This window comes from Podarcis cretensis (assembly GCF_951804945.1).
Source record: "Podarcis cretensis genome assembly, chromosome: 9".
Lineage (NCBI taxonomy): Eukaryota > Metazoa > Chordata > Lepidosauria > Squamata > Lacertidae > Podarcis > Podarcis cretensis.
The window spans coordinates 24,716,584-24,740,924 of NC_137178.1; the positions used below are offsets into that span (position 1 = coordinate 24,716,584).

At 42.4% G+C, this 24,341-nt stretch overlaps 1 protein-coding gene across 3 annotated transcripts in view; it reads right to left on the bottom strand.

Moving 5' to 3' along the window:
* Positions 1 to 24,341, bottom strand: part of LEF1 (lymphoid enhancer binding factor 1) — a gene marked incomplete at its 5' end in the record, with an annotated part of 97,975 nt that overhangs the window by 11,954 nt on the left and 61,680 nt on the right. The window contains 7 exons of one of the 3 annotated variants that reach the window (XM_079990288.1): positions 864 to 904; positions 2,513 to 2,561; positions 4,502 to 4,609; positions 11,002 to 11,164; positions 12,816 to 12,938; positions 15,150 to 15,233; positions 19,118 to 19,208. In XM_079990288.1, coding sequence (XP_079846414.1) covers positions 870 to 904; positions 2,513 to 2,561; positions 4,502 to 4,609; positions 11,002 to 11,164; positions 12,816 to 12,938; positions 15,150 to 15,233; positions 19,118 to 19,208 — 653 coding nt within the window. In that variant the 3' untranslated portion in view covers positions 864 to 869. The remainder of the gene's footprint in view (positions 1 to 863; positions 905 to 2,512; positions 2,562 to 4,501; positions 4,610 to 11,001; positions 11,165 to 12,815; positions 12,939 to 15,149; positions 15,234 to 19,117; positions 19,209 to 24,341) is intronic. The other 2 variants (XM_079990287.1, XM_079990289.1) reach the window with 2 other exon arrangements.

Consider the following 24,341-nt stretch of genomic DNA (forward strand, 5'->3'; position numbering starts at 1 on the left):
CCTTTGCATTTTTAGCAGACATTTAGTTACATAACCATTGCTTGTTTGTTTAGTCGTGTCCGACTCTTCGTGACCCCATGGACCAGAGCACGCCATGCACTCCTGTCTTCACATAACCCTTACTGGCATTAATTTCAACATCTACCTTAACCTCCACAACTTTAATCCCTTTGTAAGTACTGTAGTATTTACCACACCCAACATTTAACACATGCATTTATAGGAGATAGGAGTCAAAAGAGATTGAATAAAGATCCACTTCCTTATAGCATTCATAACTATGACATTCAAACATAACAGAACATTAGAATGTCAAACCAGTGCTCCCTTCTGCTGCCCAGCCTGCAATATACTTGTAACTGATTATGGCAAATTAATTTGGGTGCTTAGAAACCATTCTAACTCACTTCTAATGAGGATTTGTGCAGTACACTGCCAGCCAAATGGTTCAACTACTTAATGCAGGGATAGGGAATCTGTGGGTCCCCAGAAGATGCTAGACTCCAACTCCCATGACCCCACTAGCTGGGGCTGATGGGAGTCAAAGTCCAACAACATCCGGAGGGCCAGAAGCTCCCCATCCCTGACTTTGTGAAATCATTTTTGTGCCCTACAGGCAAACTTGCAGCTAGTCAGTGAGGTATGATCAGTTTGGTTCATGCAAGTGAAATAATCAAAAGAGTTGGGCCTAAAATACACAGCCGGTATAAAAACCATCAATTGTGAGAGCATTCATTTGAGGAGAAAGCACTTTAAAAAGCAATGTGCTATATGGTTCAAGAGTCAAAGTGAGAGAGACAAATTTTAAAATAATAATTATAATAATAATAAATTTAGCAGAAAGGCTTTAGAAATATTCTTACCATGCTTCAGATGTAGGCAGCTGTCATTCGTGGGGCTGCACCTGTAGAAGATTGTTGCTTTTAACAAATTTCCATTGAAGAATTTATTTTATTTTTTGCACACTCCAAATAAAAGGTATTTTACTCGAATATTGATTGCCGATTGATTTCCTCTGCCTTTCATGGTTCTTATACCAGCCATTTTGTTTTATTTAATATACAAAAAAGTGAAAGGACCTCACTGATGCTTTGAGCCAACCTACCAGGCAGCTGTAAAGACCAGCTCCTCCTGTCTTTTTAAAAATGTTTAATTACATTGGAGAACTATAGAAGAATATATGAAACAGTGCAGCATCCCCATACCAAATCAGTCAACAAGTTATCTTCACAGTGAGGGAATGTGTAGACCCGAGATACCTGTTGCTGCCTGTCCCTCCCCCCCCCCCCTACTTCTGGAGGTCAGTAGAGTCAGTAAGGACTATGATTCAATCAGTAGTGGCTCCCAGCTGCTGCTTGTTGAAGCTAGACCAGGATGCAGATTGGAATCAAAGGAAACAGCCATCCACTGCTTCCTTTTTAAAACATCCATGCCTGTAGGTGTAGGGGTAGTGGTGGCAATTCCGCAGCTACTGCAAACAATCTTCAGCTGCCATTGCCATTAGAGCATGAGCTTGTACAAAGAAGCAGCAAAGGCTGGATGCAGTGGCGTAGTGTGGGGGCGTGCAGTGGGGGCCGGCCACACCGGGCACAACATCGGGGGGGGGGAACGCTCGCCACCTCCGGAGTCGCCGAAGAGCCTCGGGAGCAGGCTGTAGCAGAGCCCCATGTCTCGTGGAACCGACGAGCTGTGCGCGCATCCGGGCTGAAGGCGTCCGGCAGGCAGCGGCTCTCAGCGCTCGCCGCAGAGGGTGCGCCAGGCAGCCCCTCCTCACAGCCCCGCCACCGCTGCTGCTGCTGCAGCTGCTGGGCCATGTTGCATTTTCCTCGCCTCTCTGCCCTCCTCCTCCTCCGGGCAAGCGGCATCATTTGGGCAGCAGCGCCAGCGGCAACTTGCCTCAGATCACCTGGCACGGGCCCGCCGCTGCCGCCGTGGCTACCTTACCGTAAATACCCCAGCCCAGGCAGCAGCAAGAAGCAGCTGGCAGCAGCAGCAGGTTAGGGGTTAGGGGCGCAAATTACTTGCCTTGCCCCGGGTTAGGGGGCGCAAATTACTTGCCTTGCCCCGGGTGCTGACAACCCACGCTACGCCGCTGGCTGGATGTCCTACAAATGGTCTTCTTCTGTCTGTGCAGACCTCTGGCGAAGAGCACTTGGAACGTATTGTAAACTGCGCTTGCAGGTGTTATCAGTGATCTCCAGGCTTTCTGCCTGTACTGACCTCCAAGAAAAGGGAAGGGCACACTTCCCTTCCAAATGTCGAAACACAGTACAGAGCTGGATTCCATACATTCCCTCAAAATGAGAGCAAGTCTATAGTTTGACACCCCACTGAGTGTAGAAGGAAAAGGCAATAAAGACAGCAGTAGTATCCATTAGAATATGTACTATTTGATATAGAAGTGTTTGTGCAAAGAATTCTATATATAGAACCAGAAATAAGCATTAAAGGAAGTGCTGAATTTTTCAAATAGCACACATATTTAACATGAAGCTCTACTCGTAAAGCATACCTGCAGTAGACTCTTGTAGCTTTTCTCTCTTCCTCTTCTTTTTCTTTCCCTATATTAGGCAAGAAAAGCGGGGAGGGGGGCAGACACTTTTTACAATCATATAAATCACCTTCCTTCAAAATACTTAACATTTCTGAAAGGGTGATAGCACATCAAAAGCCATTTCTGATTATCTCCATGTTATTTTTAACTATTATATTCATTTGGGGTTTTCCAGCCAAAGCAAATTCAATATCTCCATATTTATGTGATCCCTCAAGGATTATTCTTCTAACAATTTTGCCTATATTCAGGTACAAAAAACTTAGGAGTTTCAGTGCAGTGTAAAAAGATCCTCCTCAAAACTGAGCTCTAGGCTCTGCAAGGTGCCTTAAACCTTACTCAGTTGTTTAAGTGTGAAGAGTACTTCTTTTAGTAGAAATCATTTCAAGGAAGAAAATATCCTAGATGACTATACTTGCAGGAAGCAGACACATTGAAACTTGTTTCAGAAAAATGCTACCGGACCCCAGTTACATATATTATAATGAGTAATAGACTAAAACAACATTTGAAGCCATGATTCAAGTTGTAGGCCTGTATTTGTAAGCCAAAAGCTCTATATAACTGTAATAAGGAGTGGTAACGTGAAATGCTGCAAAATGATGCATTTCTGCAACAAAGAGTAACATATAAATCTGTGCTCTTGCAAATACTCATGACTGCCTCAAAACATTTTGGTCAGGGTGTTTGACAGAAAGCAAAGCATTTTCCAACTGGAAAGAGATATTGCAGTTTTAAATGTCGGACTGGCTATCACATGTTTTCAGCATAAACTCTCAATATAACCAATCTATACTCTGCAGCACATGGGTTTAGCTCCTAGTAGCTGCATGGTTACGGTACTACCCTCCTCTCTCCCATTTTAACACAATTCATTATGATAAAACAAGTCTTTCAGAAGAGATTTAAATTAAGAGCAGACAAAAGGTTTTATTAAGTGAATGTAGGTTCTGGGCAAAAGAGATTCTCTGTGCTCTGAAGCTCAGTGGCTCTTTTATGGCGTTTTACTCAGGGGCAAGTCTATTTACCTATCATTAACTAGGCATACTGGATTATGGCTGTAGCAAACAAAGGATTGAGGGGTTTTTTATGAATGTGTGACACATTGCATTTTCAAAGTAAGAACTAGGTCTGGGATTAGGCTTCTCTTTGAATTCTTTATTTAGGAGTGATCAAGGCGCAATCTTAGCTAATTCCCAGACAAATAGTTTCTAGGCTAGCATGGGTATGGAAATTTTTTTTTTTTAATACAGACAGATAAGTTTTAATGAGTAAATGGCAAAATGTTCAACATTAACAGTATCATCACTGGGTTTTGGTATGAGCGGTGTAGCTTGTTAATTTTTTTCATAATTAAATATGTATAATTTTTTTAAAGCAGCACTGACTAAACAGTTTTTTTATAATTAATTTATAATACGTCTGCAGCTGAAGATGACTGTTCTTTTCAAATCAAGGTGTGAAATTTAGTTTACATCCATCCTACCTACTTAATAAAATAAAATAAAAGCCATACACAAACAAGCCTTAAACACAAAGCACAAACATACAGCTCAGATTAGTTCCAGGAAAATCCAACAAGCCACCTTCAGAAGAGATTCATTGTCTGTGTTTTTATTAACCATGTGATAAGCATGCGTCAAAAGAGTTATCAGGTGGGGGACATATGTGAATCAGTGCTCCAGATGTTTGCAAAGCTATCTATCCCTTAATTGCCGTTTTGATGTTATTTGTCACATGGCATAAAGCTGGACCAGGAACACACCCATGGCCAATTCCAGATTAGTTTGGGATATGCAGAAGCAATCTAAAGAAAGGCAAGAGAATAAATGGCAATTCAAAGTGAACACAAGGCCGACGGTGCATCTCATGGCCCAGCTGCTACCCTCACCTAGACTTTTAACTACTGCAAATGCTAGCTGAAGAAAGTGTAAATAATCGGCTTACGTAGTTGTCCCTTGCAGACCAGCCTGGGTAGAGCTGCATGTGTAGCTGCCTTTCTTTCCGAGCTAATTCATAATATTTAGCTTGTTCTTCACGGGACAATGCGTGCCACTGCAAATAAGGAGAGAAAGAACGAACGTTACGTTTTTGTACAAGAACATGCTAAAAATAAAGGACAGCATTAGTTCTAATTTCTCTGGTTCATGGGAAAACACAGAGTGCTCAATGATAAGGTAAGAGAAGCTCCATATTATACACAGAGGATTATTTAAGTAGTAAGATCCATAGGAATTCTAACCCACTTTGTTGGCATACCCACGGTGATAGTGTTTCAAGATAGTCTTCCATGGAGGTTGAGTCTATCAACCACAATTCCTATGCTCTGCCTCCAAAGTCAGAGGCAGTATACCTCTCAATACTAGATGCTGAGAATCACATGGGGGGAGAGAGTGCTGTTGCACGTTTCTCCTGTCTGAGAGCTTCCCCTAGAGATCTGGTTGGCCACTGGCAGAAGAGGACACTTTGACTGGATGGCCCTTCAGCTAGCAGGGCTCTTCTAATGTTCTTAGGCAGGGGTCGGCAAACTAAAGCCCGGGGGCCGGATATGGCCCACCAGGCTCGTTAATCCAGCCTGCGGACCTTGCGAACCCTGCCACCCATTTGGTCAATCCCTGCTCTAAACCGGCGTGGTGCGGAGGCCTCCCCACTCGGGGACTGACTTCCATGATGCTGCCATGGCAATTCAACTTGGAAAATCCTCTTTTCATCATACTGCTAAAGATGTTGAACTGATACTTGGAAAGAAAAAGAAATCTAGACAACAGGATCTGAAGTTACTATTAGAACAAAAAATGGCCTGAAACCTAGAATATATTTAGTTTTGGTACGTAAGAGACTCAAAAGCCATTGCAAAGTTTTGAGACCATGAAGTGGGTACCATCTGAACAGACAGACAGGTAAAAGCAGTCTATCTTGCTAGTTGCTTTCTGCAAGTGAGATTAATGGTAGCAGTTGACAGGTGGGACACAGAAGCAGGAGATAGGGCCTTGGAGTAAGAAGTCACCCTAGTTATAAAAAATAACAATCTTTTTAAAGTCAGCTACTCTTACTCGTTGTGTACATTCATGTCCTTGCATGGTCAGAAGCATCACTGGCTCTAATCTGAGCACCAGTGATGGGGCAATAGAATATCATGTTTTTCTATCTCTCGAAAGGGTAGCAGGTATGTTCATTCTTTAGTGGGAGCTCTGTCACACTTCCAGGCATTCCTTTCCTTTGGGAGCATTTATATTTCTCGATTTCCATCACAGACTGAGGCTGGAACAACATTTTTTATTGCTGTGGTTACTACTATAGTCTTCAGCGAACTTTTGAGTTTAATGTTTCAAAACCCATTCTGATTAATTGGCATTTCAGGACTGGACTTCAGCTGTTCCAGCGCAAGGCAATCTTTAGAACAAGTGAACAGCCATCTCTCTCTCTCTCCACATACACACACCATCTCCAAGCCACAGCAGCTTTTGCTGTCAAGAAGCAGCCAGTTCCAGCCCCCGCAGCTGCCTGTCAGCTGTTTCACAGCAGGAAGTGAGGGTAGAAGCTTAGGGCTTCCAAGAGCCAAACAGCAGGGAACAGGAGAGGGAGCCAGCAGGGGACAGAGCAGTAGCACAGAAGGTATGCTGCTTTCCTCCCAAGGGGCTGATAGTTTTCTAATAAAAAGGTTTGGGGGTCCTCCAGAGGGAATCACAAAGGTTAGATCATCATCTCTGCATCTATGTTTTATCACCCAAATGTAATATTCTGAATAATTTGCCACCATTATGCAAGACACGGTTGTTACCCAACATTTTAGCAACTCCTCATTTTTTCTGTCTCCTTTGTTTATTGTTTGCTGTTGGTGGGCAATTACACATGTGGTCAGTTTTAATTTAATTTAATTTAATTTAATTAACTGATGGGATCGGTTAGGGTTTAGGAGCAATAGCAACCCGAGAGCTGTGGAAACATATAGCACAGTTATCCCAGACTTCTGTACAAATGTACAAACAGTGCTTAAAACACTGTATTAATTTATTTGGTAAGTGGGGTTGGGAAAGGTTTTGCGGCAGCAACATTTCAACGCTTTTAAACAGAACTCTCTCTCTCTCTCTCTCTCTCTCTCTCTCTCTCTCTCTCTCTTAGTTTGTGTACTGAAGTTGCTTTGGAAAGAAGTCTCAACAGAAGCCTGGAAAGATTCCCACAACACCGTTCTCTCCTCCCGCCAACCCCCAGCTACAAGGTGATTTCAGTTGTGCGCCATCTGCCACTGTGTTCAAAGTTTGGCTTTTAGCAGGCCATCGCAAATACTACAAAAGTGATATTTGATGTAACATGCCAATAGTCAAATCCTCTTGTGTGTTGGCAGATGCACAGAGCCAGCTGACCTCAGGCTAAAGCGACTTGTGTACAGACACAGGAAAGACCTTTCCTTCAAATATGTCCTTCGGAGGCAGCATGTGCAAACAGTCCATTTATTACCCCATAAGTTCTGCCTACGTAGGACGGGCCTCAGTGAGAAGTCAGTGTGCTTCCTTCATCCTTGAACAGCATGTGTTTAGCAAGCAAATTAAACATTCAGTGGCTGGGGAAACCCAAACACGGTGCATAAAGTGGTGGGCAAACATAATGCCCCCTCTATCGCTAGCTGAAATGTTGGAATAACCATTCTCTGTTCTTCTTTGTCAAACGTGGTTAGCTGTAGAGAATGTAGGATTTACAACTCGGGGCGGGGGGAAGGGCTGGAAACTTTACATTATGTGCAACGCTGCACAGAAATGCAGCCTAAAGTAAGAGCGGAGAATGAGAAAATACAAAATGAGCAGGTCCCTTGGCTGAGCCCTGCAAAGGGCTTCCTCCAGGCATGGAAGCTGCAGACATGCACTTCAACAAAATGAATACTCACTTGGCCGTCAGACACACTCTACACCCTTACTTAAGGCAAGTTGTCCTCTGAATACTAGTTACTAGGAATTGCAGATGGGCAGAGAGTGCTGTTGCGCTCATGGTCTGCCTACAGGCTTCCATAGGCATCTGGTTGGCCACTGTGAGAACAGGATGCTTAACTAGATGTTTCCTTGGCCTGATCCTGCAGGCTTGTCTTACAGGGAACAAGGCAAAGGCAAAGGGAACACCCTCCCATCAGATGTCAAACAGATAGCCCTGTATTGGGAAGTTTTTAATGTTTGATGTTTGCTGTGTTTTTAATAGGTTGGAAGCTGCCCAGAATAGCTGGGGCAACCCAGTCATATGGGTGGGGTATACGTATTATTATTTTCTTATATTTTTATTTCTTAAAGCAGCATACATACATTTTTTTTCTCCCCATCCTTCACTCAGTGCTCTTAAGTAAAAATGTTTTATTGCTGTTGTGGTTTAGACTGGCGTGGTAATTCAACTACATAGATCCATCAAAATTGATGGACCTAACTTAGTCATGTTCATTAATATCAATGGGTCTACTCTGAGTAAAACTTAGTTGACTACCAACCTAAATTGTTTATTAGCTAATTATGTATTTTAACTTTGCATACAACCTTGAACCTGCTGAAGCACAAAGAATAATAATCATCATATACATTTGAAAATAAATAATACATCACCTTCTCATTAACTTTTAGAAGGAACCCTTTTCCTTAAGGAATGTTCTGGGACTGGGGAACCTTGTAGTAGGCAATAGCCAGCCAGTACAGTGAACAACCAGCTTATGTAGCAAATTTTTATCCATCCTCCAGAACTCAAAGCTAGAGTGCGATGAGAAATTTGGACTGAATACACCTACAATGCTTCCAAATTGTCAACACTATTTTAACAATGTTACATCTGCCTTCATCTAGGACAGAGTGGTCCAGAATACTGCTCAAGGGCCACGTGCAGCCTGAAATACCTTTTTTGGTGGCCCTTGACAACATTTGATGCCCGCCCCCAGCCCTCGGGATGCCTTCCCAAAGCTTGGTAAGTGAGACACTGGGCTTTGGGGAGGAAGCACGAGGGCTCTGACAGGGTGCTAGTTAGTAATTCCCAACTTTGGGAAGGAGGAAGGAGGGCTCCAGGATCCTACCAGAACCTCGTGACTTCTTCCCAAAGCATGGCACCTCACTTAGCGAGCTTCCAGAAGACAGTGTGAGGGCTTGGAGAGTGTCAAATTTTAGCCTTTGGGTTCCGTGTCAAAGTACTCTTGCAGTCCACTTTGTATGAAATGTTGGACTGCCCTGATCTAGGAGGACTATCAATTGTTTTGACCCATGCCATGGGTTCCGAAATGTATGCATATTATTGAATGTGGTGTGGAAGTTTCTCTCAACCTGCCCAATAATCTTCAAACGTCTACACCCCAAAAGTGGTTTGTTTCACAACACAAGTATAGCAGACAATACATTCACACTCTTTTGTCCTTTAAAAATACCAAAATATTTGGCATGAAAAGTTTTTTAAAGGTTTTGAAGAGGTACTTCCATGGAACTAAATTTGAGTGTACTTTCTGGAGTACAGCTACAGCTGTCTACCCAGAAAGGCAGCACTTGGATTCCTGCCTAGGTGCTATCCTTTGTAAGCCATTATCAAACACTGAGACAAATCATGGAATAAAGGACATAGGAGCTACCTTGGGAGACGAGAGGTAATTGGACTTGTAAGTCTTGCAGAAAGCTGTCAAAATATAGACAAGAGCTTAAGCTAATTCAGTGTTTGTGAAAACCAAAGAAGGTATATTCTGTCCTATGGTGTATTTACACAGCATAATAATAAAACACAGAGAACGTGCTTTGATAGAACCCAAGCAATAAACATTATAGTATTCTTTGCAAATAGAGCCCTAATCACTCTGACGTCAAGTCTCATTTTAAAAGCCAAGGGTTTAAGTAACTGGCAAGCATAGTGAAAGCTAAAGAAATATCAGAAGAGAATTAAAATTTAGACTTAAAATGAAAGTCTCAACTTGCAAATGCAACAAAATAGTAGTTATATTGCTAATACCAGTGGGTTTTTTTTGCGGGACGCAGGGATATGCATACCCCTAAACATTTTGTGAATCTAAGTTTGGCCTCATTGAGGGGCAGTATTTCAATATGAGTAGGAAAATGAGAGTACCCCTAAACATTTTTTTAGAAAAAAAAGTACTGGCTAATACTTTAAGGAAGGTATCCTATGAAAATATTGCAGAAGAAAATAAAACATGCACTGCAAAATGTACTTCTTTCTTCCAGCACAACTTCTGCATATTTCACCATGGCTATTTGTACACATTTGTTCAAATCAAAGCATGAAAACAAGTGGATAACAAAGGCCAATCTAGTGTAGTATTCTCTTACTACGGTGGACAGTTAGATGTGTATGGGAAGCTCGCAAACATGACATAAGTGCAACAGGATTTTCTCCACTCATGTTCCACTGCCACTGACAGTCTTATGACACATGGCTAGGACATCTGCATGAAATATGAAGCTGCCTTTTACTACTGGTCTCCTAGGGTGGAGGACTGCTTTCATGTGGCAGGCCAGAATCTTATCTCCCCTCCATCTCCACAAATGAACTTTGATAGGTATATAGGACGCTAGGGACGCGGGTGGCGCTGTGGGTAAAAGCCTCAGCGCCTAGGGCTTGCCGATCGAAAGGTCGGCGGTTCGAATCCCTGCGGCGGGGTGCGCTCCCGCTGCTCGGTCCCAGCGCCTGCCAACCTAGCAGTTCGAAAGCACCCCTGGGTGCAAGTAGATAAATAGGGACCGCTTACTGGTGGGAAGGTAAACGGCGTTTCCGTGTGCTGCGCTGGCTCACCAGATGCAGCTTTGTCACGCTGGCCACGTGACCCGGAAGTGTCTCTGGACAGCGCTGGCCCCCGGCCTCTTGAGTGAGATGGGCGCACAACCCCAGAGTCTGTCAAGACTGGCCCGTACGGGCAGGGGTACCTTTACCTTTTTAGGTATATAGGACAGCCTACTAGCCCATCCTAATGATGCCAGTGATTGACACTTGTAAAGGTCTTTTGTGCTGCTTGTTGGGCTCTTTGGACGCACTGTGCCACAGAGCTTTGCAAGCACTGCCAATTGGCGGAGCCTGCAAAGCCTCTTTTGGCCAACACCTGCCTTTACCTGCCACACACCTGGTGTCATATATGACTGCAGGTGTGGGGCTGGTGGGTGTGGCTGGTGAGTGTGGCCACCAGCCTGGGAAGCCTCACTTCTGATCTAGCCTAGGTCACAGTCAGGAGTCTTTTTGGTTCTCCTACCTGAGAGCCTTGTAAATGGAGATCTGTGGACTTACATTTGACCCTTTATGCATGCAAAACACATGCTTTACCTTATGGACCCCTGCTTTATGACACAACAAGACTACTTGCTTTCATTTTAAACTGCATCACATAGCTCCCAGTAGCCAGTGACTACGCTGTCGAGGTGGGTACCGGGGCAAGGGTTTGTTGGACAGCACATACTGAACACAGAACATGCACATACACAGATATGGTTGTGTCATACCCTTCTGCCAAGAATCTGATTGATAGCTGCACTTTCTTTCAGAGTACACTCTGCTACGACATTCGCTCTCATCTCTTTCATGTATAACATGAAAGCATTCAGAGGCTTCTTAATGTGAGGTCTTTTGGGCTCCTGTTCTTTCCTCTGTTCATGCTGAGGCTTCCTAAAGGTAGCAGGAGGAAAGGAAATACAGAAAGAGCAACTGTTACCATTTTCAACATGTTATTTCAGATGACCAACTATTATTCTGAGCAGCCATGCTTGATTGGTTATCACATTTTTGGAGAGAAGAGGAAACACCCTATATGTTATATCACAATGTTCCTCCACCAGTGGATTGGGACCCACTTTCAGGTAGTCCTCAGTGCGCCACAGCCTATCCAGTGCCTCCTAACTGGCTTGCCCCACCAACCCCAGATATAACCCCAGGCTTCTAGTTAGATGGGTGCTAGCACCAGCAACCCTTTGCATGCTGAGTCAAGATGGTCAGGGGCCAGTGAAGTTCCGGGAGTGGGGCAGGGGTGGGGAAAGGCATGAAGGAAGGTGCTGGAAGAGGGGAATGTTGTAGGAAGGAGAAGGGAATATAAAAGAACCAGGAGGGAGGAAATAAAGTGGCGAGCTGTTGTGTTGTGCTTTTGCAGGAGGGTGGTGGTGGGTACAAGTTGAGTGCAAAGAAGAGCATGAAAATAGCTTACAGGATATGGGTAAAAATCTTTTGAGAGACAGGTGGGGATGGGAAGCAGAAAAAGATAGAAAGAAAGAAAGAAAGAAAGAAAGAAAGAAAGAAAGAAAGAAAGAAAGAAAAGAAAGAATGCCTTTTCCACTTAAAAACATTTGGATAAGCAAATTCTGCCTAAAATGATGAGGATGTCACATCATCTCCAGAACAAATACAGTGGTACCTCGGGTTACATACGCTTCAGGTTACAGACTCCGCTAACCCAGAAATAGTACCTCGGGTTAAGAACTTTGCTTCAGGATGAGAACAGAAATCGTGCTCCAGCGGCGCGGCAGCAGCAGGTGCCCCATTAGCTAAAATGGTGCTTCAGGTTAAGAACAGTTTCAGGTTAAGAACTGACCTCCGGAACGAATTAAGTTCTTAACCCAAGGTACCACTGTATCTGTACTTGAGGAAAGCTGAGCTATGGACTTTCATTCTAGGGTTCAGTTCCCAAAAGACCCATTTTGTCAAGCTTGGGAATTTTATCACTGAAGAATGCCACTGATCCTAGGGATGGAGGCAACTATTCTAGACCCTTGTTATTTTGCCTAATTCCATTCTATCTCTGCATTAACTTGCATTTTAAATAATAATCTTTAAATACACATTTAATATTTTAATATGTAATTTCATGTGTATTCTCCTCTTAAAACTCTGAAAACATTGGAGAAGCCTGAAGTCCAGTGGACAGCTGCATCCCAATATGCTCATTACGCTGAGAGGTGAGGATTTTGTAAGCATGCAACTAACATGGGGGTTACGTTCTGGGGATTGCACCTAAAGCCAAAATTACATAAAGTCAAAACCCACTGGGTACAATGCTGGGCAGGATTGCCAAAGTCATTTCCCCCAGAACCCTGCCCCCTTTCCATCCCCCTTTTAATCTTTTTATATATTTTTTAAATACTAATGCAATCACTATTTCTTTGTTGAAGAATACCAAACATTGACATGATATTTAGACACAGATTCAATTATTTCCAATGGGAAGAGAAAAAGAGAAAGAAAGACTGAGACTACTTATTTGCCATGCTTACTCAGCTTTTAAGGCATTGCAGATGAAAGATCAATTAAAGACCAGAGGAAAACTCACACGTGCATTAAGTCACTGTCTGTGTGTGGATGTTCTTGTTTGACTTGAGGTGTTACAATAGCTGGGTGAGGGATTCCAGTTGTGTGGGGTCCTGGAGGACCAGGGATCATATGATGTGAAAACCTACAAAAAAGAAAAAAGTACAGTCTTCTTCATAACGGGAACTCAAACACAGCATAGGATAACTACAAATCACTCAAGACAGGCCTAGGAGGCAGTTCATTCATACCACTTAAGAGACCATGATACACCAATGTAGGAAACAATTATTTGGCTAAAATGTGTTTTACAAATAGGGTTTTTAGTCCCCTGTTATCTGTGGCTTTGGGAATCTGAAATTAGACACAAGTGAATTTAACATGGCCAATAATTTCAAAAGAATAAAGCCCTTAACCAAAAAAACTGTTTCCACACAAGTATAAAAGATATTGAGTTATCCACCACCAGCCAACAAAAGGTAGTAATTGTCATGCAGAAAATTAAAAAAACCTCTAACAAAGGTAACTTGCATATCTTTATAAAAGGACATTAAAACCTGTCTTACATTTCATCAACCTTACTTGATCATATATCAAACTTTTAAGTCCCCAAGCATGTGGGGGAAAGAATATGGGCTAGTATTTTGCCTTAGGCACAGATCCAAATCAGTGTGCTTCTATTGGGATGGCTCATACTACAGATAAATTGGAATTAATACTTAAAATGGCATTACTGAATTAGTTTGCTACTTCCCCTTTGAGGCTTCTTTAGTTTTCTCTCCCCCCGCCCCCTCCCTGAAATGTGTTGGTAAGGTAACCTTCTTGCATATTACATCAAGAAACTCACAGGGCAAGGAAATTAGCATGTGCTCTTTAAGAGTACACTGAAATGTTTTTAATGGTGGCTTGCTCAACTAGGAATTTGCAAGACATCTTATTCCGAAAGATGCATAAAAACAGTGATTAAAGGGGCAATATTATGACAAAATCCACCAAGATGAGCAGTTTAGGATGCAGCAGATCTATGGCTCAGCCAGCTGTCTTAGCCAGCATTAAGTCCCAACCCTGGCTCAGCTGAAGATATGCTGGTGTAATTTGCTCATCCTGCCTTAACCAAGGCTGGCATAAATCAGCAGAAAGGGATGTGGCAGGAGCGTGATCAGAGGGGAGGTCTTAGGCTGGATCCTAAGCCCATTCAACTTGATCACGTGACTTGGCAACCTGGCATAGAACACTATTTTAAATACCAGGCTTAGGCACAGCAGCAGTCCCACTGCTGAATGGGGTTTGGATCTGGTGTAACTTTATGCAAGTTTAACTTACACCAGTGTGCTTTACGCCGGCTTCTTATGCATAGGATTGGTCCCTACATGATAAAAGCACTTGCAAAGAAATGTGATAGAACCCACACCTAAATAGCAAAAGTTGTGTGTTTTAAATATGTGTAAAATATGCAGAGGTTCGCTGAAACCTTTGGGTACACCAAGCACAGGATATAGAGGCCACCTTCCCATAGTGCAGAAATGTAAAGTGTGACGCGAAAGTGTTGTCCTTGCCATGTCCCAGTTAGTGCTGCTTGCTTGCACTAACGCTGCCACCCATTCACACGCCACTATTACAGATATAACCATGTGTACACAGCTTCTTTGCCTTTATTTTAAAACAGATTTGGGCTTGGAAATTTCTTTGAGGTGCTGCAGTCTACATGAAAAGAGTAAAGCACAGGAGCAGGGAGTGAAGCCAAAGCGACTCTGATCAAAGGAGTGACCATTTTATATTTAGTGGTTATATTCATGGGGTGCAAAACGACAAACACCAGTGCAGTTTGAATGACTATCTGGTCTTTTATTATCATTATTATTATTTTACATTTATATTCCACCATTCTTTGCATTACCCATAGTATTACTTAGGGTTTCCAAGAAGTCTTCTATTCAGGCACTGATCAAACCCAGACCTGTTTAGCTTCAGCAAGGCTGCGGTAACATGTGCCTTTAGACCAACATTCCCCAACCTGGTGCTCTCCAGATGTTTTGAACTATAGCTCCCATCCCTCCTGACTGCTGGGCCATGTTGGCTGGGACTGATGGGAGTTGTAGTCCAAAATATCTGGAGGGCACCAGGTTTGGGGTAGGCTGTTTCAGATTCCAGCCGTGACTATATGCTGAAGGTCATTAGCATGTGATTTAGATAAGCTGTATAAACACAGTATAGTTTATAGGTATAAATGCATTTTAGCTGACTGGGGGAAGGGGGTAGCAAGCAGAGGCATACACCAGGATGCAAGCAGGGGAGCAAACTGCCCCTCTAATTCCAGCAGTTACACCTCAGCCACTCATTCCATACCTAGACCTACCTTGACATGGAAGTGTCGACTGAAAGTGAGGGTGGGTAGGGCTGCCTGAATCCACTTGAGATGGGATATACAGGCTGACCTTGCCTGAGGTCACAGAAGAAAGGAACCCATCAATAATACCGTAACAGAAGTGAGCTTGCCTTTTTACCAAACACCAACGAGTTGAGATGCGAGGTATCAACGAAAGCATACTGCACTGCATTCTGATTTAGGGTTCTACAGCAGGCAACCTTGGCCCTCCAGATGTTTTTGGCCTACAACTCCCATGATCCCTAGCTAGCAGGACCAGTGGTCAAGGATGACAGGAATTGTAGTCTCAAAACATCTGGAGGGCCGAAGTTGAGGAAGCCTGCTCTACAGATTCCCGACTGAGAAAGACCACCACCACGGATCTTGGGAACATTAACTTGAACTGGATAACCTTCAGCGCTACCTTTAACACTTTCTATAAAATGGATTTGAATAAACTAGAATTTGCTTTGTGATAAGGGGTGCAGTATTGACTTGCCAATGAAACCCTAGAAACTATAGTTCTGTGAAAACAGGGTGGGTGTCTATTGATCTCTAACAAAGAATCCTCTGTGAACTGCAGTTCCCATGATTCTTTGAGGGGGGCTCTCTGGCAGTCAAAGTGAGACAAAACTTATACCCATAGTTCCACTACAACCAACAGATATTTACATGTCAGTCTGCCAATACAGCACATTGAAAATGGAAAAGTTTTTACCATGGGACTAATTATATTTCTGAAAAGTGTTAGTAGCATCAGTAACTCCCAAAGAACATTGATTTGTCAGTAAAGTCACTTCAGGGTGTTGCAAGATATCATTATGGCGATTATCTGGGAAGATAAACCTCCACATCGAGCAAAAAAAGCATAAATGAGACCTAGATCCTAAGAACTGCTAGCTTTACCAAGCATATCCTTAAATTAACAGGATTTAGGAGTAAAGGATAAGGTTTTGTCATGCAAAATAAATAAATAATAAAATGTTACTCAAATAACCATTAAATATAAATTTCAATTTCAGTGGTACTTCAAATTTATATATTTTCTTCTATCAGGATGAGGTGGAGAGGACATATATTGGAAATATTAAATTTTGGAAGCTGATGTTACTGCATATGTTTTGGACTTTTCCTTATTTATCTATTTTGTGGCAAAAAGTGCTGGTAATAATATAACTGGCTGCAACATTCCTAAAACACCTAAACTGATTCTCTCTGCATATTTAAATGAGGTCTTAAATGACGAGGATTCGGATTAGTGACTACTATTTACCGATTGCTAGATTGGTTATCAGTGGTAACTGAAAATCTTTGAAATCCTTCTTTTTGTGAGTGGATAGTAGCTTTTAATAAGCAGCACTCTTTACTAAAGTTAGCTATTACAAAAAAGGCCAAGAGGGTGAACACACAATAAATTTATGGAAAAAATAAGATTATACATAATATATACAGGTAAAAGATAACATCAAACCTAGTTCTTTAGTCTAATTAATATAATTCCTTTCTGGCAACTATATTGATTATAGGGTATTGAGTTAATTATTTTAATAGTCCTGCCAAATCTTATTGGATCAATATATTTGGGGAAAGATTGTGTATATTTGTAAACTAATTGCATTTTTTAATATTTATGATTTCTATATGAAGGGGGCATAGTGGATTCAAATTCCTGAAATGCGGTAGTTTGAGTGCACCATACAGACAAGCATAAGAAGCACCTCTGCAGCTTCATAAGATTTTGTTTTTGCCTAGTCTTTTCTAGGCAAGGTGTTGAGGCAGCTTATTGTCTTGTTGACAGCATCACTTTTCCATGACCTACTGAAGTTACCTAGTATGGTTTGAAAAGATGCAAACAGTTCTCTTTTCTCGGTAGTGAAAACTAAGCATGTATTTTACTGAAAGATGTGTATGCAAGCAACTTGAGTGCAAAACATGAATCTTAAGAGACGGAGAGAGAAAGCAGGGCACACAGAAAACAAACCAAAAACTATTGGTTTGAAGTTCCAGTCTTCTTCAGAATGCCATATCTCACTAGCACAAATTGATTGCTTCAAATACTTTGAACTTTTTCTGCTTAGTTTACATTGTCTTTTCCTCCAGCTTGCATTGATGCAACTTCTGAGCAGGATTCAACACACTTAAGTAGCAAAGTTCAGAGAGAATAATTGATCTACTCTTGAAAGACTTCGCTCAATTCTATTTAAGCAGAGCTATCGATTGACAGATTTAATGTTTTAAGAAATTGGCATTTCCAAAGCTATTGGCCTTTTCTTTTGCTCACCATGACGGTCTTCACACTTAAACAGAGCTCTGCGTGTGTGCAGTAGGGAGGGCCAGTGCACCAAAGGGTTGGGGGAAAAGAAAAAGAAATCCAAATATAGCACATTTTCAGCTACAGTAAGCAGAGCGTAAGAGTAATCTGTGCTAGACTTCATCATTTGTGTTATCAGCATTTTCCTCCAGATTCACCCTCTTTGCAAAAACATCTGCATTGAGAAAGCATTTCGAGAAAATGCCAAAACTTAAAAGCTGGAATCAAAACCACGAGAAAGGCTTCAATAGTGTAAAAGCAGCTGTACAAAAGAGAACAGGCAACACACATCCTGCTCTTTCAAATTCTCTTCTAATTACAAGGTCATTTTGAAAAGTTGCAGCCATTTTTTACTCATGGTGCTGACAGCCATTTTGCTGTTATTTTCCAAAATATCGAGGGAAGATTACTCAAAGATTTGGGCCCAATCTAACAAGGTGTAGAGAGCCTACAGCTGTGGAATGTTCATGTCTGATGTGTGTGGCAAAATGCCAAGATGCACACTCCCTGTATAACAAATCCAAAGAGGTGCAGAAATTGCCAACTATAGATCTCTAAAGAATATATCATTTTAGCTCACTACACTGCAGATGTCATTCTTTTGTTGTCCACGTCTGAATCACCCTCTTGTTGGATGGCAGTGCAATTTATTAACATGACTGGGGGAAGGTTTACTGAAGGTATACACAGGTATACATAGTGACTCTCCAATGGCTCTTCTTTAGCTGTGAGTGCACCATGAAGTGCTTGAATAATTGTGTTTTCACTCTGTGCCCAATGGTGGCACAATGGGTCAGTGTGTCTGTCTGGTAACAGGAAGAATGGTGTCTCAAGCCCACTCAGGGACACCTGTGGACAGGATTCCTGCATTGCAAGGTGGCTGGACTCTTAGGGGTCTCTTCCATCTCTACACTTCTAGGACTCTATGAAAATGACCCATCTGCCACACGGACAGTGCATTGAGCAAATCAAGTTGCAATTATTCAGTGGCAAGAAGGCAGTACACATGCTCAGTGGCATTCATGTGCATGCCCCAGTCCTGAACCCTGCAAACATTTAAAGGAAAGGACTTGTGAGCACTGGCCCAAATGAACCATGTTGAAGGTACAATACATACTAGAGTTCAGTACAGTCATACCTCGGGTTGCGAACATGTTCCGTGCGGGAGGCACATTCACAACCCACAGCGTTCACAACCCACAGCGCAGCATCACGTCTGCGCACATGCGTGAAGCGATCTGGCACTTCTGCGCATGCGCGTGATGTCATTTTGCGCTTCTGCACATGTGCGAGCACTGAAACCTAGAAGTAACCTGTTCTGGTACTTCTGGGTTCGGCGCAGTCTGCAACCCAAAAACGTGCAACCCACAGTGTTCGTAACCCGAGGTATGACTGTAAATACAAACCTACACTTTATGAAAGTGTACAAACCTACACTTTATGCTAGTTACAATCAACTGCTACTTCATTATTTACTCATTGGCATTTCCACGGATTTCTACTTTTTTAAAAATGTAAACAGGTAGGAGATACTTCTCAAGCCCATAAAGGCAGCAATTATTATTATTTTAAAACAAAAACAAACATGCACATACACAACTATGCAATCACACACAAACTTAGTTCGGAAGCACCAGGAGGTTCTTACCAGCCAAGAGGTGGGGTAATCTGCCCAACACCACCGGGAGACAAGGGATAGAAAGTGGGCATATCAGGACCTGGAGGATGTCTGGACATGCCTGTTGAAAAGTATAGAGTGCAAGTTGTCATTTTGGGCATCAAATTATGAAATACTGTGTTAAAAAGAAATAGAAGCAACTCATCACTAAATTAAAAGAAGAAAAGGGAACAAAACCTCTAAGCCCGTAGTGCATTTAGTATTTAGTAAAGGTAAAGGTACCCCTGCCCGTACGGGCCAGTCGTGTCCGACTCTAGGGTTGTGCGCCCATCTCACTTAAGAGGTCGGGGGCCAGCGCTGTCCAGAGACACTTCCAGGTCATGTGGCCAGCGTGACGAAGCTGCTCTGGCGAGCCAGCACCAGCGCAGCACACGGAAACGCCGTTTACCTTCCCGCTATAAAGCGGTACCTATTTATCTACTTGCACTTAGGGGTGCTTTCGAACTGCTAGGTGGGCAGGAGCTGGGACCGAAAGACGGGAGCTCACCCTGCCATGGGGATTCGAACCGCCAACCATACGATCGGCAAGTCCTAGGCACTGAGGTTTTACCCACAGCGTCACCCGCGTCCCGCATTTAGTATTTAGATTCGCTTTAAAAACAAACACCCACACGACTCATTTCATCAGCCCAGATTATGAATGCTTAAATTTCAATATTTTTTTTGGTCTAAGAGTTTTCCCTACCTACTTGATAGCAACAGGGCAACTAGGACCGAACTGTCAACCAAACCAAAGACACACAGAGGAAAGACTAAAAGCTGGCATGTTGTCTTCTGAAACTAATTCTTAGATGCTACAGCTGGGATATAATCTGGGTCAGAAATGTGCTTGCTACAGCTGCTTTGTGCAACAGAGCTATGGACCCCAAGATATTAGGGGTTGGATCCAGATACATGCTTAGGCCCCATTTAAATTAAGGGACTTAAGTTGTTACTTACTTAACCACATCATTTATGGTAACAAAATTAAAAACCACTATGTCATTCAACAAAACAGTCACAGAGTCTATCATAGGATTCTAGAGTTGGAAGGAACAATCAAATTAGTGATTTTACATGCCATATAGCCACTTTGAAAGAATGACTGGTGTCACCATCTAGAAAATATGGATATCTACCCAAGGCCCACAGATGTTTGTAAGAACCTGTTAATCCAAGCCTTGGATCTAGTGTGAATAGCTACAGTAAAATCTAGACACTGGCTCTTAGAATGCATTTCATGTTCCAGGGGGATAGTTATAGCTATCTATCTGTTGCAACAACAACAAAATCTTACAGCATCTTAAGTGCTAATAAATTGATTGTGGCATAAGCTTTCATGCACCAGAGCCCACTTTGTCAGATATATACTCTACTCAGTGGGTAAGTATATACACCCCGAGTACAAAGAGAAGGAAGAGTGATTGATTGTGTTTCTAAAGCAAAGTCAAAAGGTCAAGCAATACAGGACATAGCAGTAAGTGAATCACAGTGCTATGCAGAACACAAATGACTTCAAGATCCAATCAGAACGGATGTAACCCACTGACTAGTGGATGTTGATAATGAACAGGCATTGCAAGATCAATAGCTTAAACACACATCTAACAATTGCTTTCTGTAGTGATCTAGCAATTCCTAGGATTTGCTCAGATGAAACATCAGAGCATCAAATTTGCTAAAAGAGTCATACTCATCACATTTGAACTTACATAGGAATACCGTGATCCTGTGATCTCCTGGGACCACAAAATGCCCTGGGAATTGAAATGCTCCCTTGCTGGTATTCAGATATCACCAATTTGTCCCCATTTATCTTCTTGCATGAGAAATAAACTTATTTGATTTAAGGCAATGGGAGAAGGACATCACTGCTCAGTCATGCCATGTTAGAGGATGGGTAGATGAACAAGACTTTGATTTTATGGCCATTGTAGTTTGGTCCCATGACAGTGTTGCCAGAATAGCTAGGGTAGCAAAATGGCACCAGTTTATATATTTTTAAACTCCATTAAGTGACCTATTGCTGCTGGTTAGCAGTTGCTTCAGTTAAGAAGTGCTATCTGTTAAGAAGGTGTTGTGAGGTGGAATTATCATCTTCCAGGATGAGCTGTAGACAGTAAATGACATTCAGTTAGCCTTTTGCTGGGTCCAATCCACTGACAGCAACTCCTCTGTACCTGCCTTGACTTAGTTGATCTGGTTTTCCCTCTTCCCAAGTGAGTGCTCCTGTTTTAAGAATGCATTATGTAAAACTTGAAGGTGGTAGTCTCTAACCAAAGGAATGGATAAATGCAGTTACATCATCCAATGTATTCTGTATTCTGTATACATCATACAATGTATTCTGTGGTATGACCTGGATGGCAGCTTGAAGCATATACGGTAAGTATGTCAGCAAATTGTAGTTTCCAGGAAGACTGTGATGCCAGGAAGATAAGTATGACTGCAGGTGATTTTGGACCTAAGAATAAACTCTTCTTAGTAAGGCACCTGTCCTGTGAGAATGCCAAAATTTGAAACAGGATTATCTAGTTTCTGCATTCGGGGTAGCAGCTAGGATAATATTGGGTGTGTCTGTGTAGCTTTGTTCCTGAAATTCTGTAGGAAGGTTCTCCTTGCAGCTCTGACCCCGGCAAACTAAATGAAGATATAAATGTTCCATGTAAAAGTCCAATCTAGATTGGACCCACCAGGAGAGGTCCACACATTAACTCTTTTCCAGTGTTGAGAGGATAGTTGCTGTCACCAGTGCACTGCTGAGTGATGTGACTGAAGTATTCCTTGAATTGGGGATGGTGGAAATAAACTTCCATCACTGTAAACCTCTGCAACATATATGCAGATGTCACTGAGCCAAAAGAGAGTTTTCAAGACAAGACATGACTCTTCTGTCTAAGTCAGCGTGAGGCTGAGCAAGTTAACAATTTTGTCAGGCGAGTTAAGGGCACCACTCTTGTGGGCCCTTGCAACAGGCAGGAGTTTTGCATAGAAAATAACGCTGAAAATATAGATGGATTGCTTTGTTTTGGGAACATACTGTGAAGTGCAAACTTGTGGAGAAGGTTGGGTCTATGTAGGCTCTGTTCTTGAGAGTTCATCATTCTTCATGCTCACCTGTTCGCCCCACTGCACAGCAGCCTTAAATCAAGTCACACCATTTGTCCACCTAGGCCAGTACTATCAACACTGATTGGCAGCAGCTCCCCACAGTTTCAAACAGGAATCATTCCCTGCCCGACCTGGAAATGACGGGGATTGAACCTGTGGCCTTCTGCATGCAAGGCAGATGCCTTTCCACTGAGCTACAGAGACCCTTCCCCAGACTGCTTACCAGATTGGATTCAGATTTCATTTGTGCTCTGGTTGGTACTGTGATGCACCAGCTGTCCTGCCTTGACTGACTGACCTTTTGTTTTCAGTATTTATACGTGATACGTAATTTTTAAAAGATTCCTTCTCTCTATACTAGGATATACATATATATACCTACCCACTTAGGTGACTGCTTCGTGTTTCTGATGGAGGAGGATCTGGTTCACAAAAGCTTAGGCCACAAGACCAGTAGTTTTTATATAGCATGGTTAATTTTCACTCTGATTTAAAAAGAAAGAGAGGAAGAAGGTTACAGCCTATAAGTCAAGGGTGGAGTACCTCTGGCCTGCTGGATGTTATTGGACAATAAACTCCCTTAATCCCTGACCATTGGGCTATGCTGTCTGAGGGAGATTTTTGGGGGTCCAACAACTTCTAGAAGACCACAGATTCCCCACCCTGCGAAAAGTGATAAAATAAAAGTATATGGGGAAGCTTATCTGATCTCTCTCTCTTAAAGGTTCCATTGGAAAGAAGTCTTGAAAAACATTTTCAGAGGGGCTGAGAGAGCAGAAAAACAGCAGCTCCAAATAGGCAGCAGACCAGACTTATTAGATTAGGTAAATTGCTGCTTGTACATTTTCTGTGGTTCCCTTGTGATTCACAGATTTTGGAAACTTGCTACCACAGAGGATCGGTGGTTAATTAAGAATCATTTTCAGGCGTGTAATGGTCACACTTGATATGATTCATTTGGCTCCTGATTGTCACTCCAGCTTCAGCTAAGCTCCTTGTCTCTGACTCTTGTGGGCGCCAAGGTCAATCTTTTGTATTGGTTAGTATTTTTGCAATGGCATAAGGAAGTCCCACTGGAAATGATCCATCAACTCACATTCTCAAGAATGTAGAAATGCTACAAACTCAAAAAAAAAAAACCACCTCAAGGATTAAAGCTAATCCTAATCCCAGATGAGCCCTATGGTTTTCATGCTCTACCTAAATCTCATGCCCCAAGGAGGCACACAGAATTATGGTCACAGAGACCATTAAACCATTGATTTATTTAGTGCATTAAAGAACCAATGCAAAAATCACAGGTCTCTTTTCATATGTAAAGTCCTCTATTCTAAGTGAGAGGAGGCATAAGTGACCCTGCCATTTTGAAGGGGGGGGGGGAAATCTGACTACATCAAAATTCAATATAATCAAAACAGGTTTCAACATTTGGGGGTGGTTGAAGGAAAGCCATAATGGCAGAAAAGTGTATGTGGCAAATAGATGGTGTGGGGGCCCTGGTTCAGGCTACAATCACTAGGGGGACAAAAGCTTAAAGTCCCCGTTCCTACACTCCCATTATTGTCCTTATCTGTTATTGTTTTGTTTTTTTAACTATTTATTTTGTGTTTTTATCCTGTATTTTTTATCTTGGGAACTGTCCTGAGATCTTTGGATGAAGGGTGGTATATTAATCAATTAGTTAATTAACAATAAAAGCTCTCGGAGCAGCTTTCAAGAATCAGTTCTAAAATGGTCCCTACTCTCAAGCTCAAAATCTAAAAAGACACGAGACATGAGAAAACCAGTGGCTGTTCTGGCTCTTTTACCCTTGATAAAGGGAAGTGCTCCTCTTGTTTCCCCAGATTCAGAAACAGAACTGGTGACAATGTCTAAGCCAAGGAGATGGGGTCGGTCTTGCCACACCATTCTTCCCTCACCAGACATGTTGCTAAACTGCATGCTAGACTATGGAGCATTGCCCAGAGACACAAGACAATGTCAAGCACATCAAAGTGCAAATAGATAAATAGGTACCGCTCCAGCGGGAAGGTAAATGGCATTTCCGTGTGCTGTTCTGGTTCACCAGAAGCGGCTTAGTCATGCTGGCCACATGACCCGGAAG